Raw genomic sequence first — 19,738 nt, 5'->3', positions numbered from 1 at the left:
GAGAGCTCAGTAATTTTTGAGGGGTGATTCATACTTGGCATTCTTTGTAGAGACTACTCATTAATAATTTATTTTTCATTCCGCTTATCCTTACAAGGGTCACGGGGGGTGCTGGAGCCCATCCCAGCTGACTTCGGACCAGAGGTAGGGAACACCCTGAATTGGTAGCCAGCCAATTACAGGGTACAAGGAGACAAACAACCATTCACGTTCACACTCATACGTACCTGGGGGTTATTTAGTGTTAAAGGGGGGAAATCGGCGTACCTGGAGAATACCCACATAAGCCTGGGGAGAAGATGCAAACTCGGCACAGAAGGGTTAGAACTGACTGGGATTGAATCCTTGATCTCAGAACTGTGAGAAAGACTCAGTAACCACCTGTCCGCTGGGAAGCCTGAAACTAATTAGCAGGTCAAAATCTGTGCGACCTCAATATTATGAACTTGAAAAGTTGCAAACAGAAAGAGCACTTGTTTGATTGACACGGTTGCTCATTGGGAAAAAAGTCACAGGAGTGAATAGAGTAACTGTATTCCATAGTGAGTCTTGTGATGAAGTTGGCAACTTTGAAAACACAAGATGTTACTCGTGGTCGTTGTTATTGGTACATGGCAAAATAAAAGCAGCATGTTTTCTTCAGATACCTCAAAAACCACAAACGGCTAACCGGGGATAGGCACGTTTCAGTTGGAGCTGTATGATGCTTTCCCTTTCCCAGCTAATGATGTTTTATAAATGTTTATAGAATTACATATTATTGTGAAACTATCAATGAATATACACATGGCTGAGTAAATTAAGTAAGTCTGTAGTTGTAAATTAACTCAGATTTTAGCAAAATCCTTTTACCAATTTCAGCATAAAATACAGACTGATTCAAAAATAAATTAAAAAAATCATGCAGATAACAGTCTTTATTTACAATGTTGTATGAATTGTGATTCTGTACAGTACAACAAAACTATCACATTGATTGATTGAGTCATCTTCCAGGCATAAAACGCTCAGTGACATTAACAACGTGAAAACTTGAGTCGGACAAGAACTCAGCACGTATCGTCATGTGTACAACTTAAAGATCACCGTTCCAATAAAAATAATTCACAAATTACTTTGTCATTCAGCTTCATGTTGACATCAACCTAAGGCTGTTGTGAAAAACAAAATGAGTGAAGAGATTGAAAAAAGTGGACCTTGAATGGGAGGAAAGTTTTTGAGGATAACGCTGGTTATACTATGAAGAATTCTCCATAATGTCTTTACCGGCAGTGTTAAATCTACCTACATCAATCCGCAGCAAGGCTCCTTGTTAGACTGGTCCTCCTCAGGAGCTCGTAGTTTCAATAGTGGAGGATCTCCACTAGCTGGGGTGAAGAACACCTGGCTAGGCAATGCAGCTACCTCTGAAACCCCCAACGGGAGAGTCTGCTGCGCCAATGGACTGGAAGTTATCTCTGAGGCAACGGAAGGGGTCTCCTCTTCGATGGGTGGAGTCAAAGGTGGCGCAGGTGCCGGGTATTTATTGAGCTTTGCTGCAGCCCGCTGCCGTTTCAGGTCAGCCAAAGTTTGATGAGATTTTTCCCGAGTCATATTGTCCGAGATTTCTTTCTCTGTGGGCTCTGATACTGGGTTTAGATGGTAGATGGCGCTACGTTCCATCCGACCTCCTTCGGTCCAGTTCTCTCCAGGCACAGAGGAGGCCAGAGAAACGTCAGTTCCTCCATTGCCTAGGCTTGAGACGGTATTAGTGATGGTTGCATTTGGTTCATTGGCTTGTGACGAGGTCCCGACTCCAGTCTGAACAGTATGAAATAAGTAGAGACATCACAATGCTACTTTTGGTGTAATGCAAGTGAGTCCAAACTATTCCTTAAAGGGTTGTAGTGTATGCCGTTTTTGTTTTTTGCAGCTCATCCATCAAGTACAGTTACCCAATGAAGTTCCTTCTGACTTTTTACAACACCCAATTGGTTAAAATTCATCTTCTTCATCATTTGGAATGAAAACTTGCACCTACTGCACACATGGTCTTATGTGCGTGTTTGTGCAATGCCATTTAAATCCTCAAATTATCATTTTCAAGTGTATTGTTCACATACACAATTAGTGGCTTTTTTTGAGCATTTACCTTTACTGTACTGAGGCAAGGGCAGACTTGGGTTGGTTCGCAGGCCGCTTTAACAACAACTTGATTTCACGTGGGCCGAACCATTTTAGATATAATATTTAGATTTTTCTTTTTTATAAATGGATTAAAAGAACTGGATTAAAACCCTGAATATTCCATTTTTTATGGATCTAAAACAAGCTTTTTCATATATTTTTAGATTTTACAAAATTATTTTTGGAACTAAAAACACAGGAAAATTGATTAAAATTTACAATTATTGTTTTAAAAGGGGGAATACCAGGAAATTTAATATACATCTATACTCTTCATTTTATTTTGATCCTAAAACAGAAAGTCAGCACTCATGATTTACTTTCACGGGCCACACAAAACGATGCGGTGGACCAGATTTAGCCCACGGGCCGCCACTTTGACACAGGTGCACTAAGGTATTTAAACTCGTTGCCCAAAAGAGAGGGCAATAGTAGATGTCTAATTCATTTTACTAGGAGGATTAAGTTTCAATACCATTGACAGAGCTTGACATCCAATCGATTAATTTTTTCAAGTAATTTGATTGCTGCCAGCCCCTTTCAGTCAAAATGAATTGGACATCTAATGCCTTCAAAGGCTGCCGATTTAATGTTCTCCCTCATGGCGGTATTTTGAGAGCCAAGTATCATTTTAAAATGGTCCTTGCTATAAAACGTTTTAGAACCCCTGCCAAGCGACAAATGCTGTACTCAGCAACCCCAAATTCGTAATGATGTGCAAAACACTCATACAGGGACAAACACCAAATTTCGATTTTTCATACAAATGATATGCTCACGTGTTGATGAAGTTCATGGTCGGTCAGACGGTCCTCGTCATCGTCTTGTGGTTCGGGTTGACGTCCCCTCTCTTGCCACACCATGGCCTCTTTGTGATGCTCCCGCTTGTACAAGCTGGAGCGCTCGTTCAAACTAACACGACGCACCACTTTCCTGCTTGAACGAGCAAAACAGAAGCACTCAATTTCTGATTCCCTTTTTTTTACCTCATTGCACGAATGCAAATCCACACTCACCCTCTGCTGCCGGTACTAGAGGCTCGTTTTTGCAAGGTGCCCTTTTGACGGTCCTGGCTTTTCATGATGGCGTCGTGCTTGTGCTTGAGGTCCATTAGTTTGGCTCTGACCTCCTCATCCATGCACACATCTTTAAAAAACCCAGATATTTCTTCATTAAAAACAAAAAACGAAACCAAAAATATATCATCATACCAAGAGGTGTCTCTTCTAGGACAGACTTTGCATCTAGGCTGGCTTCATGGGCCACCAACAGCTCCACCATCTGGATCTATGGTGCAGGCACAAATACACGATGAACCGTCGCCTCGCAAAGGGTTAGGGTTAAAAGGCCCGGTTGATCTTGATGAGTAATCACCCTTGACTTCTGCTTCCAACTGTCATTCCGGTCACAACTCCCTTGTGTAATGTCTCTACAAGCACTGAGTGGAGTGTTGCATTTTTTTAGTGTTTTTTTTTGTTCCCGTCGCTAATACGAGAAGAGTACTAGTTCCCGGGCAAGTTGGCAAGTGGTGGTGCGTTATCCTTTTGGGAGGATATTTGTGTGCATCATTTTTGGAATATATTGAAGGGAATACAAAAGCAAACAACCCTTGATAGGTTGCATCTGAAAGTCAGGGTGGGGACGGGTGCAAATAGAGCCAACCCGGGAGAAGAAAAGTATTTAAAAAATTTAAAAAATTAGAATTAAGTTTGGGGGAATGTTAGATTTTTTAGTGTCTGCATCATAATCCAAGTTCATTTAAATGTGTTTATATTATGTTACGAGCGTGTTGCCGTTCAAAATGACTCCCCCCCTCTGTCCATCTCTCCCTCCGCAAAATCCATCTAATTTTAGTACTATTAAACACATTTTAGAACTATTACACCAATAGTTATCTGTTACTTTGTTAATAGATGGCAAACTAGAACAAATAAAAATGTTTTTCTAATCCAATATCCTGTTTTTTGGTGTTTTTTCAGAGTGTTGGAACGAATTAATTCGTTTTTAGTTCATTGCTAAGGGGAAAAGTTCATTTGAGTTACGAGTAAATCGACATACAAGCTCAATCCCGGAACGAATTCAGCTCGTATCTCGAGGTACCACTGAAGTACTAACTTGTCCCCAGCAGGAAGCAGCATGTAATGGTGTCCAGCCATCACAGTCCTTTAACTCCACCTGAGCCTTGTGCTCCAGCAGCAGCTCCGCCACTGACAGGTACCCATTGGCAGATGCAATATGCAGCTGAAAAATATGTTCCAAAAGTGATACAATAGTAACTACTGATAAAAGAACTACGCTTTGGATTTGGGAGGGAAAAACTCACCAGTGTTGTTCCATTATCATCCTGACTGTTTAAATCAGTTCCATTCTGAACTAATGCTTTGATGTCAGCAAGCATTGTCCCCTCTTTAGCTCCTCTGCGTTCATCGATTTGGACCTCTGTTATCCCTGTAATAACAGACTTTCTGCTCAAATATACTTAGAATTTCAGTAGAACTCAAAACTAAATGTAACTTTAACCATTTATAAACATTCTATTTAATCCATTACACTGACCCTGTTCAGCCATGACCATCTCCAGGAGTTCAAGAGTGGCCTCATCCTCACAGAGGTCATAAGGCATGTTTCCATCTGCATTGACGGCAATCAGGTCGGCTCCACTGTAGAAATAATTCACACACAAAAACAAAGGAAGGAGGATTGGTATGCAAGAAATAAATTGGCGCTGCTTCAGTCAACTTTGAGAGCTATCTCACACCAAATGCTATTAGGCAAACTTACCCTTGAATAAGGATCTGAACTAGCCCAATGTGTCCACAAGTGGCAGCAGCATGCAGTGGTGTCCACAGCTCACTGTCACAGGCATTGACGCAGGCCCCTGCGTCCAGTAGGCACTGCACTACACCCACAAAGTCATCGATGCAGCACTGGGCAGACAGGAAAGGTGGACATTTGCATTGTAAGTATATGGCCCTTGATGCAAATGGGAAGTATGTGCATGCAAATCAACAAATAAGTACAACAACAATGGTATAAATATCCCAATGCAGTGGTATCTTTACTTACAAATGCCCCTACTTACAATTTTTTTTGTTCCAAAATACCAAAGAAATTCAAGTTACAAAAAGCACAAAGAAAAAAAAAAGGAAGTATTCCCTGAAATGCGCAAATAAATGGCTGGCACATCTTGCATATCAACACTTGGAAAAACATTTAAAGGGTTTAGTTGGTAAACTATTTTGGAATAAGTTCGAGACTTATATGTAAAATGCATCTCTAACTTATGAAAGATCCAAATTATGAAACCACTTGTGGAATGAATTAATTGTATAAATAGACATGCCACTGTATTTCAAAGAAGGAAAATTGTCAAAAGGATATAGCAGAATGACAAAGTACTTTTTCTTCTTCTCCCCACATAGGAGCCCATCAGATAAAAGTGATTTTTTATGACCTCGTCTTCCGAATTACAGGAAACTCAAAAGTAACACTGAGAAGGAGACCTTGTATTTGGATGATAAAGACAAATCAGAGCTTAGACAAAACAATGGAGAGTGCCAGATACTACTCAAGGGTAAATGTAAAGCATTTTCAAGGGCACATGAAAATTGTCACATCCGATTCAACTTGTTTATCAACTGTAGGTGAAATGTGCTCAAAATCAAAAGATGCCTTCCTAGCCTTCAAATGCAGGGTTTGCAAGTGGCTGAACCTAAATTGGAATGCAACAAGAGTCTATGCATGACTTTATGACTAGTAAAACTGTTTTTAATGACCATCACATTTAGTGACGCTTGCTAACTTCACTTGAGGTAGAAAAAAAATGCATTGGTTTAGTGTCCAATGCAACACATTCTAACTGGAAACGGTAAGATTAAAAACTAGCAAATGTGGGAAAGGTTTAACTTGCTTTGTTGGAGGTAATTGCATCTGGGTGTTTTCTTTTTATGTGTTAGTTGTATCATTTTACTGCTTCAGAACACTTGCAATACTTCCATTGCATTGTTATTTTCACTCTGTTTAAGCTTGAAACAGTTGCAAAGTCCAGATTCTTTACTATATTTAGGCATTCTATCCGACTAACTTACATTGCAACATTGAGTGGATTGTGTTTACCTGATGGAGAGCTGTCAGTCCGTCTTCATTGACCAGGTCAGGGCTCACGCCATTGTTAAGCAACTCCCTCACTAAAAGATAAACATGAATAGAGCGATAAATTTGACCTTAATGACATTGTAAGTCTGCATTACATTCTGCAAGTATATGAGATACAGAAAACACTTGAATTGAGTTATTGCTACTGAGGGTGTTTCAAGCCATTATTCGTTTTAGTTGGCAATCACATTTTGAAAGTACATTTTAAGAGATTTGTTTCTTTAATAAATATTTATATTATTTGAAAACCTAATTTGAAGCACCAATTTGATTATATTAAAATAGGAAAACTGCAGGAAAAGAAAATTTGGAACGTGCGAAGATAGTCTCTTATGACACTTAAGAGGCTTGTAAATGTGCAAGATAACAATGAACTTAAAAGCTTTACCTTTATTCTTAGCTGTGATCCTATTTCTGACAAACAACACTAAAGACAAAAGCGACCTGATAATTAAAGTTCAAGTCAATTGTGCATGTGTTGTTTAATATCTACCTTTTTACCAATGTTAGGTTATTAACAGATACCTAGAGAGTAATGATTGATGATAATGATGACAATGAATGATAATTTTTCTCCAAAATGGCGCCCTGTTCAAGCGGCAGCCAGTGGCAGTATCTCCCTAAATCCGTACTCGTATTCTTCTTTTCACGTTTTATTGTTTTTAATACTTTATTTTATATTTTATATTTGAGTGAAAGATCAAAAATCCTATTTAAACTTTGAAAGTTAAACCTGATCTTTTTTGTTTTCACATTTATTATCAACTCTTATCAAATGCAAATAAATAATTGTAATTGTAAAAAAACAGATTAAAACTAGCGCCAAACCTTTTTGTATTTTTGTTGATTAAAACCATTACAAATAGAAATGGGTAGACTTGACTATGACTGATTAAGCATATTCATCTAACAGACTAGTAGGGATGCAGAAAAGATCGAAATCGAAAGCATGCGCCTACTGACCCTCATCCAGGTCATTGCGCGAAGTTGCATCAAGAAGGGTGATGGCACTAGAGAAGTTGACTTTTCTTGTACGTTTCTTCTTATCTGCCTTAGCCTTTGAACTTCGCGCTGATTCCTTTTCCACATGGCTCCACACCTTTAACTGTTGAGCACGCCGCCTCTGCGCATGTTTGAGGCGTTCAGTGGCATTCAATCGGCCAATGGTGGCCATCTCAGCCAGCAACTCACTGTGGTCGGCCGCCATATTGCCACAACACAGTTACTAATCTTTCTGCTTTCCTTTGTTCAAGTTGTGTGCAAAAGCAGGTCTTTTAGACCATTGCATTGGTGCGAGAACTTCTCCCAAAAAAAGCACAAAATAACCTAAACTAAGAGTCTGAAACGTTGTACTACATCCAATGATTCAATCTTACGTGGCTGAATCGGATGGCTGATACATCCGTGTTTGCAGAAAGTAGCGACTTATAAAATGACTAAAGTGTCTATTTCCCATCTTTCAGATTGGAACTTTGCTCATAGCGGAAGAAAACCAAAAATGCATCCAAACCAAAAACTGTCAAGCTGAGGATTCCAAACAATTGTCAGTCCTTTTCTCCATGTCATTGGTGGGACAGTTGATGAATAATCCACGGTGTATTTACATTGTGCCGTTTGAGGTTTTGATCCATGTCGGTGGTGTCAGTTGATTGACAGGGTTTCTATAGCTGGTATTCAAACATTCACAGTGTCTACTGCAGTTGCTTTGGTGGTGACAGTTGATTATTCATCGCAGTTGGATACTTTTTGGGCTGGTCCTGACCAAAGGTCTTCTGGCTGCAACGAAAGGCAGAAACAATAAACTTAATTGGCTTGTTACAGTACAATGTATGAGCATTCTATTATCTTTAACTCTTGAGGTCCCTTCAAGCTTTCTCCTCTCCCGCATCCCTACCGAAAGAAACCCGAGACGGTGGGACACGTCATTAATGATTGACACACCTTGCTGGGCCAACATACATTTTCTAAGTGTCAGGCATACACAAGGTAAGACTTGAGGATGTGTGAACAGTTATGAAGTGGACTGCACTTAGTCTTGGACTTAAAACAGAACAACATTTTAGTAAAGCACTTTTTAGGCAAATTCTCATTAGCATGCAATGTCTGTCTGCCCTAAACACACACTTGGCTGTTTCTCAGCTACTTATATATTATTTAAAATCAGGCCTGTGAGCGCTGAGAGAGAGGTCAACTCGAAAAGGACAGTGAGAAACTGATGGCTTTGCTGGCTCATCCACCAAGCCCACCACTGGATGAAAACAGTGGCATTGGTATTACACAAATGTTTGGGTCATGTACTCTTTTGTGACATTCTATTTCAAGGATGGCCACTGGCTACCCTTGCACCCTTTGTTTCCACAATGTAAGGATTTCCTCAGTTTGAGGCAACAGCTTAACATACCACCCCTTGACTCACGGCCTACGGTAAGAACAAAGACTCCTTGGTTAAATGTTGTTATAAAATGGTGCTTTTCTGACAGGTAAATGAAAGAGTTTTCACAGTTCATATATGTAGTAAACAGGAAGAGTAGTAGTCATTTTGAGAGGAAAACTACGCAGTTAGTTGGTCAGTGGAAAAACGGTGTGTTTGTCATTACAAAGATTTAAAGGATGAAAGGATTGGAGAAACAAGAAAAATCCCCAAAGGAACGTTAACTGCTGAATTAGTTATGTAACTCAAGCCAGAAATGTTATGTTAATTTGAATGGTGGCGTAAGAAAAAAAAAGTTTTATTCTTCATTAAGCATCAGCATAATTTAAGCACCAGAATGTGTTGTTATGAATGACCAAAACAAAACAGAAATTCCTTCTAATGTTTCAAAAAAAATTTGAAATTCATAAACAGCTAAAAGCCTTTAATACATTGTGTTGTTACTCTATTTAAAGATAAATATGATCCGGTAAACCACCAAGCTTAAGTCAGCAATGACACCGAATAACCTCTCTGATAAGAGACTAATTACACGACCAAACGCAGCAAATGGCATTATGTCAGCCTTCTATTTGATACCGTTTAAACTCACTGGCAGATCATACCTGATGATTTGCAGGCACATTAGACGACTTATCAGTGTTGGTGTTTGATGGGTCACTGCTTGGCTTCAATAGGTGGCTAGTATTTAGGCTTGTTCATTACATTCAGAAATGTTGCAGAGTATAAATAGTGCATAGTCTGGCCAACATTAGCAAAATAGAAGCACAAGCCACTTAGATATTTTCTATCTAATCAGCACAATGGCCCTTACAAACAGACTTTAAAAATCTATGATTCAGTTTCTAACAAAGGTTGTTCGACAAAAAAGATCCATGACTCAACTAATACTCATAGAAGGCAGTATTTAGGCACCCTCAGGTTTCATACAAATCCGTGAATGGGTTCAAAATAAATCTTTAAGCCCTGCTCTGGCCATTTCGACATGTACTTACTCTATGAATAGTAATATAAAAAGAAACATGTCAGGGTGTTCAACAAATAATTATTTTGTGCTAAAAACACAAAATAAAACTAAGGCATGAAATATGTAACTTTTTTGCAAACGTGTAAAAGAATAATTTTAAAAATGAGTACTTGTGTTCTAATGTCGTTAAAATGTGAAAACGGCTGCTTTGCCAATGACCTTCCAATGCACTTTGATACCCTATCATTTGGTACTGAAATGTGATTCCTCAAATAAAGCCCGACTGTCATGTTAGACGTTACTTTGCCAAATTAGATAGATCAGACTTATGGAAAATATTTGCTCTATCACAAACATTCAACAGCTGTTTTAAGTAAGTGTAATTTCCAGACTTTAAAATGAGCAATGTGCCAGATTTGCAGTATCTATCAAATTGTATTAATATTTCAATAGACATTAAACAACACAATTATTTTATTTTACCCGACTCCCTATAAACTTGCTGAAGGCGATTTGGAGAGGACTGTCTTTTGTAAAACAAGGTAAATTATATCCCCTGAAAAGGGGGATAAAAATATCTTCTTTGGGCTTTGATAGAACTGGCTCTCGGGCGCCATCTGGCGGACAGATACAGGTTTTACGTCTCCCATTATAACGGCCGGGGGGAGACTTTTCACTGGAAGAGGGCAGTTTTTCACCAGAATTTGGTCATAAAAGCGAAGACCTAATGTCTAGCGTACACCCGAACATTGCTTCAGTTTTTTTTTTTGGTACAAAACTTTGCATGCTATTCTTGAATAAATAAGGTAGTTTGTAGGAAATGGAGTTCCAAACACAAAGGCATTTATTTTTGGTTTTTACCTCTTAACTATTTCAATACACTATTTCAATAAATGGATCTTTGTGAGTCTTTAATCTTTCTCTTAGAATACCTTTTCGCAAAATGCAAATCCTCTTAATGAATGTGAAACATTTTCAGTGGTACTTAAAGCCTTCATATAGTGCCCAAAAAAAGGATTTTACTGTTGGGCAAAATTATTCGGGGCCTAATGACTTCCTTTACTTGAATGATAGAATGGGAATTCATAAAAACTGATATTGTACCAAATATGTAGAGCCCACACACATACAGATATATGAACAAATATTCAGTGCCTGCTCAAAAATTCCTGGGTCAAACTGACATTTGTAGACTTTTTCCAGTATGTGGCTTGAACAGGAAAAGGAGTCTGGCACTGCACTGGAACATACACTTTCATTCAACAAGTGTAATGAATAGGGCACTATGAACACACTAACACACTGCTGAAGCTTTTATCGAGAGGGCGGGAGTTAAACTCCTAGTAATATAGCCCTGCTCAAATCCCAGGTTGGCTCAGGCCTTAAACATGGCAACTTTTGAGAAAAGGAAGGGGATTGTTAGGATTAGGAAATGGAATAGCACAATCATTGCGTACCACCTCATATCAACAATTGAACGAAACAAAGTTGAGTTCCGGGTAGATCATTCTTGAATTATCTTCTGGTGGGCTTATCTGTTCACAAAAATAGGAATAAAAAAAAACTGAGCAGGTTTGTTTGACTTGGCAGCAAATTGCTATCATAACTCCTGAAAATATAGTTACATTAAGAAACAAAATTGTGTTAGAAAGAGGAAGAATGATGTAAAAGGGTCATTGTAACCATTTCCTCCAAATTCCAAGTAAATCAATTAACAGCACACAAAAAAAATCAAAAACTAAAAAATCTGAAGAACAGTTTCTATTTAAATTACTTGCATAAAAAGAATAAAGACAAGCAAAACCTTTCGTAAGCTGAAAATGTTGTATCTAGACACATTTGTAAGTAGAGGTATGACTGTACTGTTGACAGAAAAGATGCTAACAGAAATGGAAACAAGGCCAACAAGTGCCAGTTTTATGATTGACAGTCGGCACAGACACGCCTACAGAATCTTAGTTCTAACAGAGCATGCCACATTTTCTCCCTTTTAAGGGCTTATTGAATGTACTCATTATTTTTTTTTACTCATTCAAGTTTGTCAGGCTTGTTTTACATTCTTTTCAAAAGTCTTGCTCTACAGGAATTCCACAAACAATGTGTTAATTATGTACAATGTAACGGATTGAGGAAAAGGGTACACAAGGCTAGGGGGGAAAAAACATGTACAAAAAAACTTCCTTTGGAACAGTATCAATCTTAAACCTTCAATAAAAAATGAATCATTAAAACTGAAATTCACTACAATCCACGTGATTTTATCATTAAATCTGCGTAGATCAAGGTCCACGTAACTTTAATACAATCTTAGAATGTAACCTGACCTTTACACTATTTCTTTCAAGGCCTGACACCATAAACACTGTCTAGTTGTTATGAGAACTCTGGAAGCTAATCTTTACAATAGTGTAAAATAGGCAAATTTGGACTGAATAGCACGTGGACTTTATGTATATCTATCTAGATAAGAATACGAAGGTGGTGTACATACTGTATGATTGTGAGCTTGCAGAGCCAGTTTGACAAGAATGCAAACATTTATGAGGTTTAACCCCCCCCCCCCCTCCAAAAGCCTTTTTTTAGAGTGACACACCAATTCAAACAAAAAGACAGGAAGCTTTTTATTAACCCAGATAAACATATTTGTATCTGTGATCAAGCTCAGAAAAGAATTTTGTTCTTTAAATATTTGAAAATGGTTGGCCGAGTATTTTCTGCAGCACTCCTCACAACAGCTGTCTTTAAAAAAAAACAATGAAAGTACATCTAATAAATAAACATGTGGTACATGTCTATTTTTGACTCCTATTATATTTACACACAGTGTAATGTTAGTTTTTATTTTGATGATGTTAAGTATGTCAATACGGTTTTCCAATGAAAAGTTAAATTACTCTCACGATGGAAGATCAATCGTGATGATGGCTAGACTTTTGTGTTAAACACAGTATTAATGTATAAAGAAAGGAGAAATTGATACATGCGTCTGAAGTAAGCGAATGGCTAAGCTAGCCTCAACAGGTGACTCATCAGTCAGGTGAAGTTGGGCGTTTATTCAAATTGCACAAAACCAGCAAATGTAAGAACTGTGCTTTCTCTTGGTCAACATCTGATTAACGCTAAATTTAATTTTAAAGTCCTTTTTTTGCCACGTTAGCATCCGCGAGACACAGGTTAGCTTCACGTTTCAGCAGTAAAGTCGTCCTCGCACAGGTAGCGGGGACGAAGTCGCACAAACGGTACAACCGCCGTTCAATACATTAATTCACTTTATAAAATTAGCCTACAAAGTAGGTGCCGGGAAAATCAACCTTGTCACTTACCTGAGTTGTTGGTCGTGTGTATGCTTAGATCTCCTGCGTGCAAGTGAATCAGCTGCAGCTTGGTGTTCTTACCACGGCCAGCCCCTCCAGGGAAATGCTTCACCATAACAACCGGACCTGGAAACTCTCCTCCTGTTGACCGTCTCCGCTAGAGGGCGACAAAGCTTCATGTGTGACACAGGATCGTATAGAATTATATATTTTTTCTTTTTCTGAATCGTTTACCCTCACAAGAGCCTATCCCAGCTGACTTCGGGAAACAGGCCTGGGACACCCTGAATTGGAGGCCAGCCAATCGCAGGGCACAAGGAGATAAACAAGCATTCACGCACACACTCATACACAGGGGCAATTTATAGAATGTTCAATCAGCCTATCATGCATGTCTTTGGAATGTGGGAGGATACCGGAGAACCCGGAGAAAACCTATACAGGCCCAGGGAGAACATGCAAACTCCACACAGCTGGACCGACCTGGATTTGAACCCAGCACCCCAGACCTGTGAGGCTGGAATGTCTATTGGCGTCAATGGCGGTTAATAAAAACTGTGGAAAATTATCTAGTGATTAACAACAAAAAGATTTTGAAAAATGAAATACAATCAAAGAAAACACTTGGAATTTACATTTAAAAATTCAAGTCGTCAAAAGTCACCATACTTACAACTAATTAAGGAAGGAAAATATTACCATCACTGAAGGCCTTAAATTAATTTCTCATCTCGAGGTGAGCAGGACAGTGGTTTCTCTGGACAGCTTTAAGGGGATTTGCCCAGATGCAATCAGTCAACAGTGTTGTTCAATAATAGACAATTCGTAGGGCTTGCCATTCCTCTCAGGCGTAGCTCACTAATCCAAGACAAATCCATTAGGCGACAATTCAGCACACAAAAAGACAGACTGACATTTTATATTTAAATCAGTGAGCACTTCATCATACATTCACATGAGTGATTAGTGTGTATTTTTTTTGTTTTCAATTTCACACAAAATGTGCATAAAATTTCACCATATCAGAAGGAAGACAATTTTCTGGATTTCTAAGCAAAATTAGGTTAGTTGACTACTAGGCCCATAATGCTGAATAAAACCTTGAAAAGTAATTTTAAAGAAGTTTAATAAAGGTCTTGGTAGCCAGAAAGAAATGTTTGAATGAAATTAAACACAACAAAACACAAAAAAAGAAAAAAACTTGTGAAATTATTGTCCAAATCTATGCTTGAGTGTGACGAAATATGGGACCAGAGTAGTAGTATGAAACCATACATGAAAAACCATGAAAAATGAATATAAAACTAGATGTTCATTGTCTTCCATTGTTTCTGACAAAGACTGCTTAGTGTTCATTTGTACAACAAATATTCAAATGTTTTAAATGATGGTTTTGTTGATTGGTGGCTGAATGTTTTTGGTTATTTTCCTTTCATCAAATAGATAGAGTACAAGATTATCCTCATCTGAGGTGTGAATGTCCTTCTTATCTGGGACACTTTGCAGCCTGTCAACTCTACAAAAACTCACAAATGCTGTTGAATGCCCCCCGAATGTCCTCACATGCTAAACAGCTTCTCTTTTCGGAGTGGCTCGTCAGTTTGCCAACGGGGTTTCTCCTAATCCAACTTGTTTTCACTGTCTTGCTGGGGGGAAGCAAGAGTTGGCACATTAGCACTACCTTAATTGGAACAAAAGATGTGCATTCCCGAAACTCACTTTCTGGTGAGAATGACAATGTCCACATGCTTGCAAAATCTACTGAAAGTCAAACTTTGTAGTCCTGCATTTCTTTCCTTTTAAGCATAAATTTTGCATCTGCTGATTGAGTCTGTTAAAATAAATCTGCATTTTATTCAAAGGGTGCTCTTTTTACAAATTTACTTGTGAAGAGGCAAAATCAAGTTTTATTTTTTTGGGATGAATTTAGTATATTCGGCTATTTATTTACTATTTGTATATTGCCTTTTAGAAATTGTTGATTGCATGAAGGCTTCTATAGAATTTCCAACTCAATACCCATCCTCTATTTCTAACCCTTTATAACAGGTGTGGGTCTATTATCATGTCTTAAGATATCACTTTTCAGCTATTAATTATTGAAAAATACTATTTATTTAAGTTCATAAAATGTGAAAAACGACGCTGAAACTCGCCACTCTTGCTACTAGGAAACTCAGCAATGGAAAAAAGTGTGATAGGGGTGACCCTACTTTGCGATTTTTTGATTATCACGTCCATGTCTGGTCTACATTAACCGCAATATTCGAGGGATTACTGCATATTAGAGACAAAAAGCCAATAATTTGAATTATGAGAATCAAAGAGCCACATTTTATGTCAAAAGCAGCATAAAAAATCAAATTTACCAAATTATTTTAAAATAAAATATTAGTTTTTAATTGGCCCTGATGAATTCGAGTGTATTTAAAAGAGAATAAGAGAAACAAGAAACGTAGCAAAGAGCCACAATATATAAAAAAATATGATAAGCACTGCATTTATTTTGCCTGGGAGCCACATGCAGCTCGAGAGCCACGTGTTTGCCACCTCCTGCTTTATAACAATCCTCCATCCAAACACACGAACCATGCGTAAATTGTTCCTAAACGCACCACCTTTACACGTGAAAACAACACTAAATGTATTTTTAATCATACAGATCATTGAGGTTTGCTGTTGCATGGACGACACCCTCTCCAACCCCCCGCGACGATCAGTCATCCTGCCCTGAGATAAGACGTCATTCCGTTCTCGATTACGCAGCGGGATTTACATGAAACTGTTAATTGTTTGCTCTTTAAATAGTCCGCCTGGAGCCAGCAGTCTGCTAAAAGTTAAGGACCGACCAACCAAGCAAGCAAGCAACTCTGACCGCCCACCCCCCAACCCCCATCGGACTATCTCTACCTCTCCGTCCTCGAACCCCGAACCATCAGCATGACAAAGCATTGGCCGGAGCACAACCTGATGGCACCACCCGCTCTTTCCCAGCTCGGGGTGCAGCACCTTGACCACTGGGACCCCCAGTCAACGACTCGAATGATCACCCAGCACCGGCTAGGGAGATTCGAGAAGCCCGCAATGGCGCACCAGCCGCAGGAGCACCCCGGGGGAGCTTTCCTGGAGGGACCCGGAGCACCCGAGCTGCCACACGGGAGCGCCCGCAACATCGATCCGAAAGCAGAAGCCGCTCCTCGGGGCGCGGGGAGCGCTGACCGGGAGACGAGCGGTGGAAGAGGGCGCAAGAAGAAAAACTATCAGCGTTACCCTAAACCACCTTACTCGTATCTTGCCATGATTGCCATGGTGATTCAACGCTCTCCAGAGAAAAAGCTGACTTTATCCGAGGTAAACAAGAGTGTCAAAAACATGCATGTGTTAAGTTGCTGCGTGTTTTATGTGTGTTTGACTTTAGCAAGTAGATAAAAGTGGCACTTTCTTCTTCTTCTTAAAAAAAAAAGAAAATCGAATTGTCCCTAATACTACTGTCAATATAGACAGAAAACAGCAAAAACTCTTTAACATTTAATTGACTGCCAGTCAGGCAATAATTAGAATTTCAGTGATAAACTTAAATTGCAATTTCAACTAGTTGCTGATATATATCTCAAAAGCTGGATAATATACAAAGCATGCTTCTCAACCGGTTCCCAATATGACATTTCCTTGAAAGTGCTTGTTAGTCATTGCCAAGTAAAAAATATATACCTCATTGAATTGACTGATGGTTTGTTGGTTTGGTTTCAGATTCTGAAGGAGATCAGCACCCTCTTTCCATTTTTCAAGGGGAATTACAAAGGCTGGAGGGATTCTGTGAGACACAACCTCTCTTCATATGACTGTTTTGTTAAGGTTTGTATGAATTAACAACTATATAAATCTCATTTTCGGAACCGTTTTATACTCACTAGGGTCGCGGGGGTGCTGGAGCCTATCCCAGCTGACTGCTAGCCAGAATTGGTGGCCAGCCAATTGCATGGCAAGAGGAGACAGACAATAATTCACGCTCACACTCATACCTAGGGGCAATTTAGAGTGTTCAATCAGAGTACCATGCATGTCTTTGGAATGTGGGAGGAAACCGGAGTGCCCGGAGAAAACCCACACAGGTGGACCGACCTGGATTTGAACCCAGGTCCCTCACATCAAATATATACTAAATATGAATACTAGATGTGAAATTAAACAATCATCATTACTTAATTGCTTACCTCTGTTAATGGAAAACATGTTTAAAATTATGTCAGGAGTTAGAAAAAATGGAGGGTAATCAAACTCAAGTTGATACCATGATAATAATTATGTCATTCAAATCTTGTCTTAAATTATGTCTTTGAGAAGTGACTTTTGATTGGAAGCATGACTATAATCGTGGTTATCGAATGACAAAACAACAGAGAAATTGACTTGTCATGCCATTGGTAATTAATAGTTCAGTGACATAATTTAGGAGCAATAAATCATGTGTCATTGGCTGAAGACATCATATCAAGTTAAAATCTTGACTTAGTGTCATTTCAACAAATGACTAGTCACTAGAATCTTTCACAAAATGAACGTTTATATAAAGTACAGTCAATCAAAAAGATCAAGATGTTCTCAACATGTTCTTCAAATAGAAACTTGGTTGAAATATTTAATGTAATTTTGATAACCACATGTTTAAATGATAAATTAATACACTTTTTAAAATTCAAAATCTAAAAGTGGCCAACTTTTTGCGATTTCCAGACATTTTAACGTGTTGAAACCCACTTAACTGAAACCACAGCCATCCTTCTTTGATAGATTTTCTACTAAAAACCCAAACTAGTTTGAAGCCTCTATTTGCTGGGGTTGTCATCTTTGAATATTCATTATCCATTCTTACTTCCACACACAGGTGTTAAAAGATCCCAGCAAGCCTCAGGGCAAAGGTAACTTCTGGGCCGTGGAGCTGAGCTGCGTTCCAATGGAGCTCTTAAAGAGACAGAACACGGCCGTGTCACGCCAGGATGAGACCATCTTTGCTCAAGATCTGGCCCCTTACATCATGCAGGGACACAAACCAGAATCTGTGCCAAGTCCACCCGCTGACCCAACGAACACCCTACCTCCCATGTGTCAAAGGAATACCTCCCCACCCCAAGAGGACTTGTTCCGACCCAAGCTTGATTCATCCTTTGCTATCGACTCTTTGCTGCACAGTCTTCACCCCAATAGTGGCTCGGGTGATGCGGACGTGGGCATGAGAGACTGTTGGGGCGAGCCCGAGCACCCTAAGTTATCGCCCCCCACCCGCCCCCGCTATGCATCTTCTGCCCGCAGTGTTTCCGCTAGCTCAGCTAGCCCGGCCTCTACCTCTTCGTCTTCATCAGAGGAAGACTGGAATGGAATGTCCCTACACGGGAAGCGTCTTCCACCTGACGGTCAAGCTGGAACAATCGGTTACGAGGAATATAAACCTCCGCTACATAAGTCAGCACGACGGGATGCTACTACAGCTCCGTGGGAGCTGCCCACTTCTTATGCAAAATACGCGCCACCCAATGCTGTCGCCCCGCCAAGCATGCGTTTTAACGGCGGGCCTCTGATGCCACTACATGGCGGACTTCCTCTTTACAGCTATGGGGGCACCCATGTGCCGCCTGGTCATTTTCTGAGCCCTACTTACTGGCCCATGCTTCCCAGCGGACGGGTTTCTGTTCAACCACCTCCCCTCATCATGGACTTGGACAATATGCTGCAGTCTGTGCCACCGAATAAAAGTGTGTTTGATGCACTAATGGCACCCAATCAAAGCACACATTACCAACCACCCAGTCAGTACACATTGCAGAATGGATCGTCCCTAAACCGGTACCATCAGTATTGACTGCTTTGAGCTATTGACTCTTAAACTGTCACTTCATTATACGCAAACCACAATGACATTCCGTCCACTTATGAACTACTCTCAAACATGACCTCAAGTTCATTAAAACTACTCATCAATGAAAAACCTACCTCAAATTGTACAACCAAGAATATCTACCTCAACTATACGGGGGAAAAACTTTCGCATATACCCCAGATCTAGCTTTACTGCCAGCCTTACGTACTTGCACTGTTTTTATTGGTAAGAGTTTCTATTTTAGACACCTGAATGTGTTTTGTGCAGAATTTTATCAATGTCTGAGAGAAACTGGGCAGTACAGTAATCCCTTGAATATTGCAGTAAATGTAAACCAGACAGGATAATCGAAAAAATTGCAAAGTAGGGTCATCCCTATTATGGCTATATCCTTGTAGCAAGAGTGGCTTCCACTTACGAGTTTCAGCGTGAATTTTTATGAACTTACAATATTTTTAAAAATAATTAATAGCGGGAAAAACGCAAAGTAGTGAATTTGTGATAAGTGAAGACGCAATAATCGGGGGATTACTGTAAAGAGTATATATTGTAATACAAACCTAGCGTGTTAAAAAAAATCAAACAATACATATACTGTATCAAGCTTTACATAATGCATCAAAATGAGCTATAATGGTCCTTTTCTAAATCATACTCAGGATATCCTTTTTACAAGGAAATATTGGACGACTTCTAGGGTGTATGAAGAATGTAATGGTGCTGAACAGCGTCAATAATAAAATACTTCTACATTCCAAAGGTTCAGGGGTTTGAAATGAACTTTTTTTTTGCCTTTGTGAAACTACAATAATTAACCCAGTGAAAACAAG

General features: G+C 39.3%; 2 protein-coding genes across 2 annotated transcripts; one reads left to right on the top strand and one right to left on the bottom strand.

Annotated features, from left to right (window-relative positions):
* Positions 1 to 888: 888 nt before the first annotated feature.
* Positions 889 to 13,211, bottom strand: ppp1r16a (protein phosphatase 1, regulatory subunit 16A). The gene is made up of 11 exons (XM_077736463.1): positions 13,043 to 13,211; positions 7,285 to 8,097; positions 6,283 to 6,353; positions 4,948 to 5,093; positions 4,723 to 4,826; positions 4,490 to 4,614; positions 4,282 to 4,407; positions 3,378 to 3,453; positions 3,183 to 3,312; positions 2,946 to 3,099; positions 889 to 1,800 (listed from the first exon to the last, which is right to left on the bottom strand). The coding sequence occupies exons 2-11, from the start codon at positions 7,526 to 7,528 to the stop codon at positions 1,285 to 1,287; spliced, it is 1,692 nt and encodes a 563-aa protein (XP_077592589.1). The 5' UTR covers positions 7,529 to 8,097; positions 13,043 to 13,211; the 3' UTR covers positions 889 to 1,284.
* Positions 13,212 to 15,859: 2,648 nt separating this feature from the next.
* foxh1 (forkhead box H1) lies at positions 15,860 to 19,426 on the top strand. The gene is made up of 3 exons (XM_077735849.1): positions 15,860 to 16,384; positions 16,784 to 16,888; positions 17,919 to 19,426. Exons 1-3 carry the CDS (start codon positions 15,974 to 15,976, stop codon positions 18,888 to 18,890), a joined length of 1,488 nt encoding a protein of 495 aa, XP_077591975.1. The 5' UTR covers positions 15,860 to 15,973; the 3' UTR covers positions 18,891 to 19,426.
* The last annotated feature ends 312 nt before the right edge of the window (positions 19,427 to 19,738 follow it).

This window comes from Stigmatopora nigra, chromosome 16 (genome assembly GCF_051989575.1).
Source record: "Stigmatopora nigra isolate UIUO_SnigA chromosome 16, RoL_Snig_1.1, whole genome shotgun sequence".
Taxonomy (NCBI): Eukaryota; Metazoa; Chordata; class Actinopteri; order Syngnathiformes; family Syngnathidae; genus Stigmatopora; species Stigmatopora nigra.
Note: the sequence above shows the minus strand (reverse complement) of the source record. Positions and strands in the feature narration are given on the sequence as shown.

Excerpts from the sequence above, each read along its gene's own strand:
- ppp1r16a (XM_077736463.1), bottom strand. The coding sequence starts at position 7,528 with ATGGCGGCCGACCACAGTGAGTTGCTGGCTGAGATGGCCACCATTGGC. Across the intron at positions 6,354-7,284 it reads GCGCAATGACCTGGATGAGG|TGAGGGAGTTGCTTAACAAT; the intron begins GTCAGTAGGCGC and ends TTTATCTTTTAG. Across the intron at positions 3,100-3,182 it reads TCTAGTACCGGCAGCAGAGG|GAAAGTGGTGCGTCGTGTTA; the intron begins GTGAGTGTGGAT and ends TCGTTCAAGCAG.
- foxh1 (XM_077735849.1), top strand. The coding sequence starts at position 15,974 with ATGACAAAGCATTGGCCGGAGCACAACCTGATGGCACCACCCGCTCTT. Across the intron at positions 16,385-16,783 it reads AAAAGCTGACTTTATCCGAG|ATTCTGAAGGAGATCAGCAC; the intron begins GTAAACAAGAGT and ends GTTTGGTTTCAG. Across the intron at positions 16,889-17,918 it reads CATATGACTGTTTTGTTAAG|GTGTTAAAAGATCCCAGCAA; the intron begins GTTTGTATGAAT and ends TTCCACACACAG.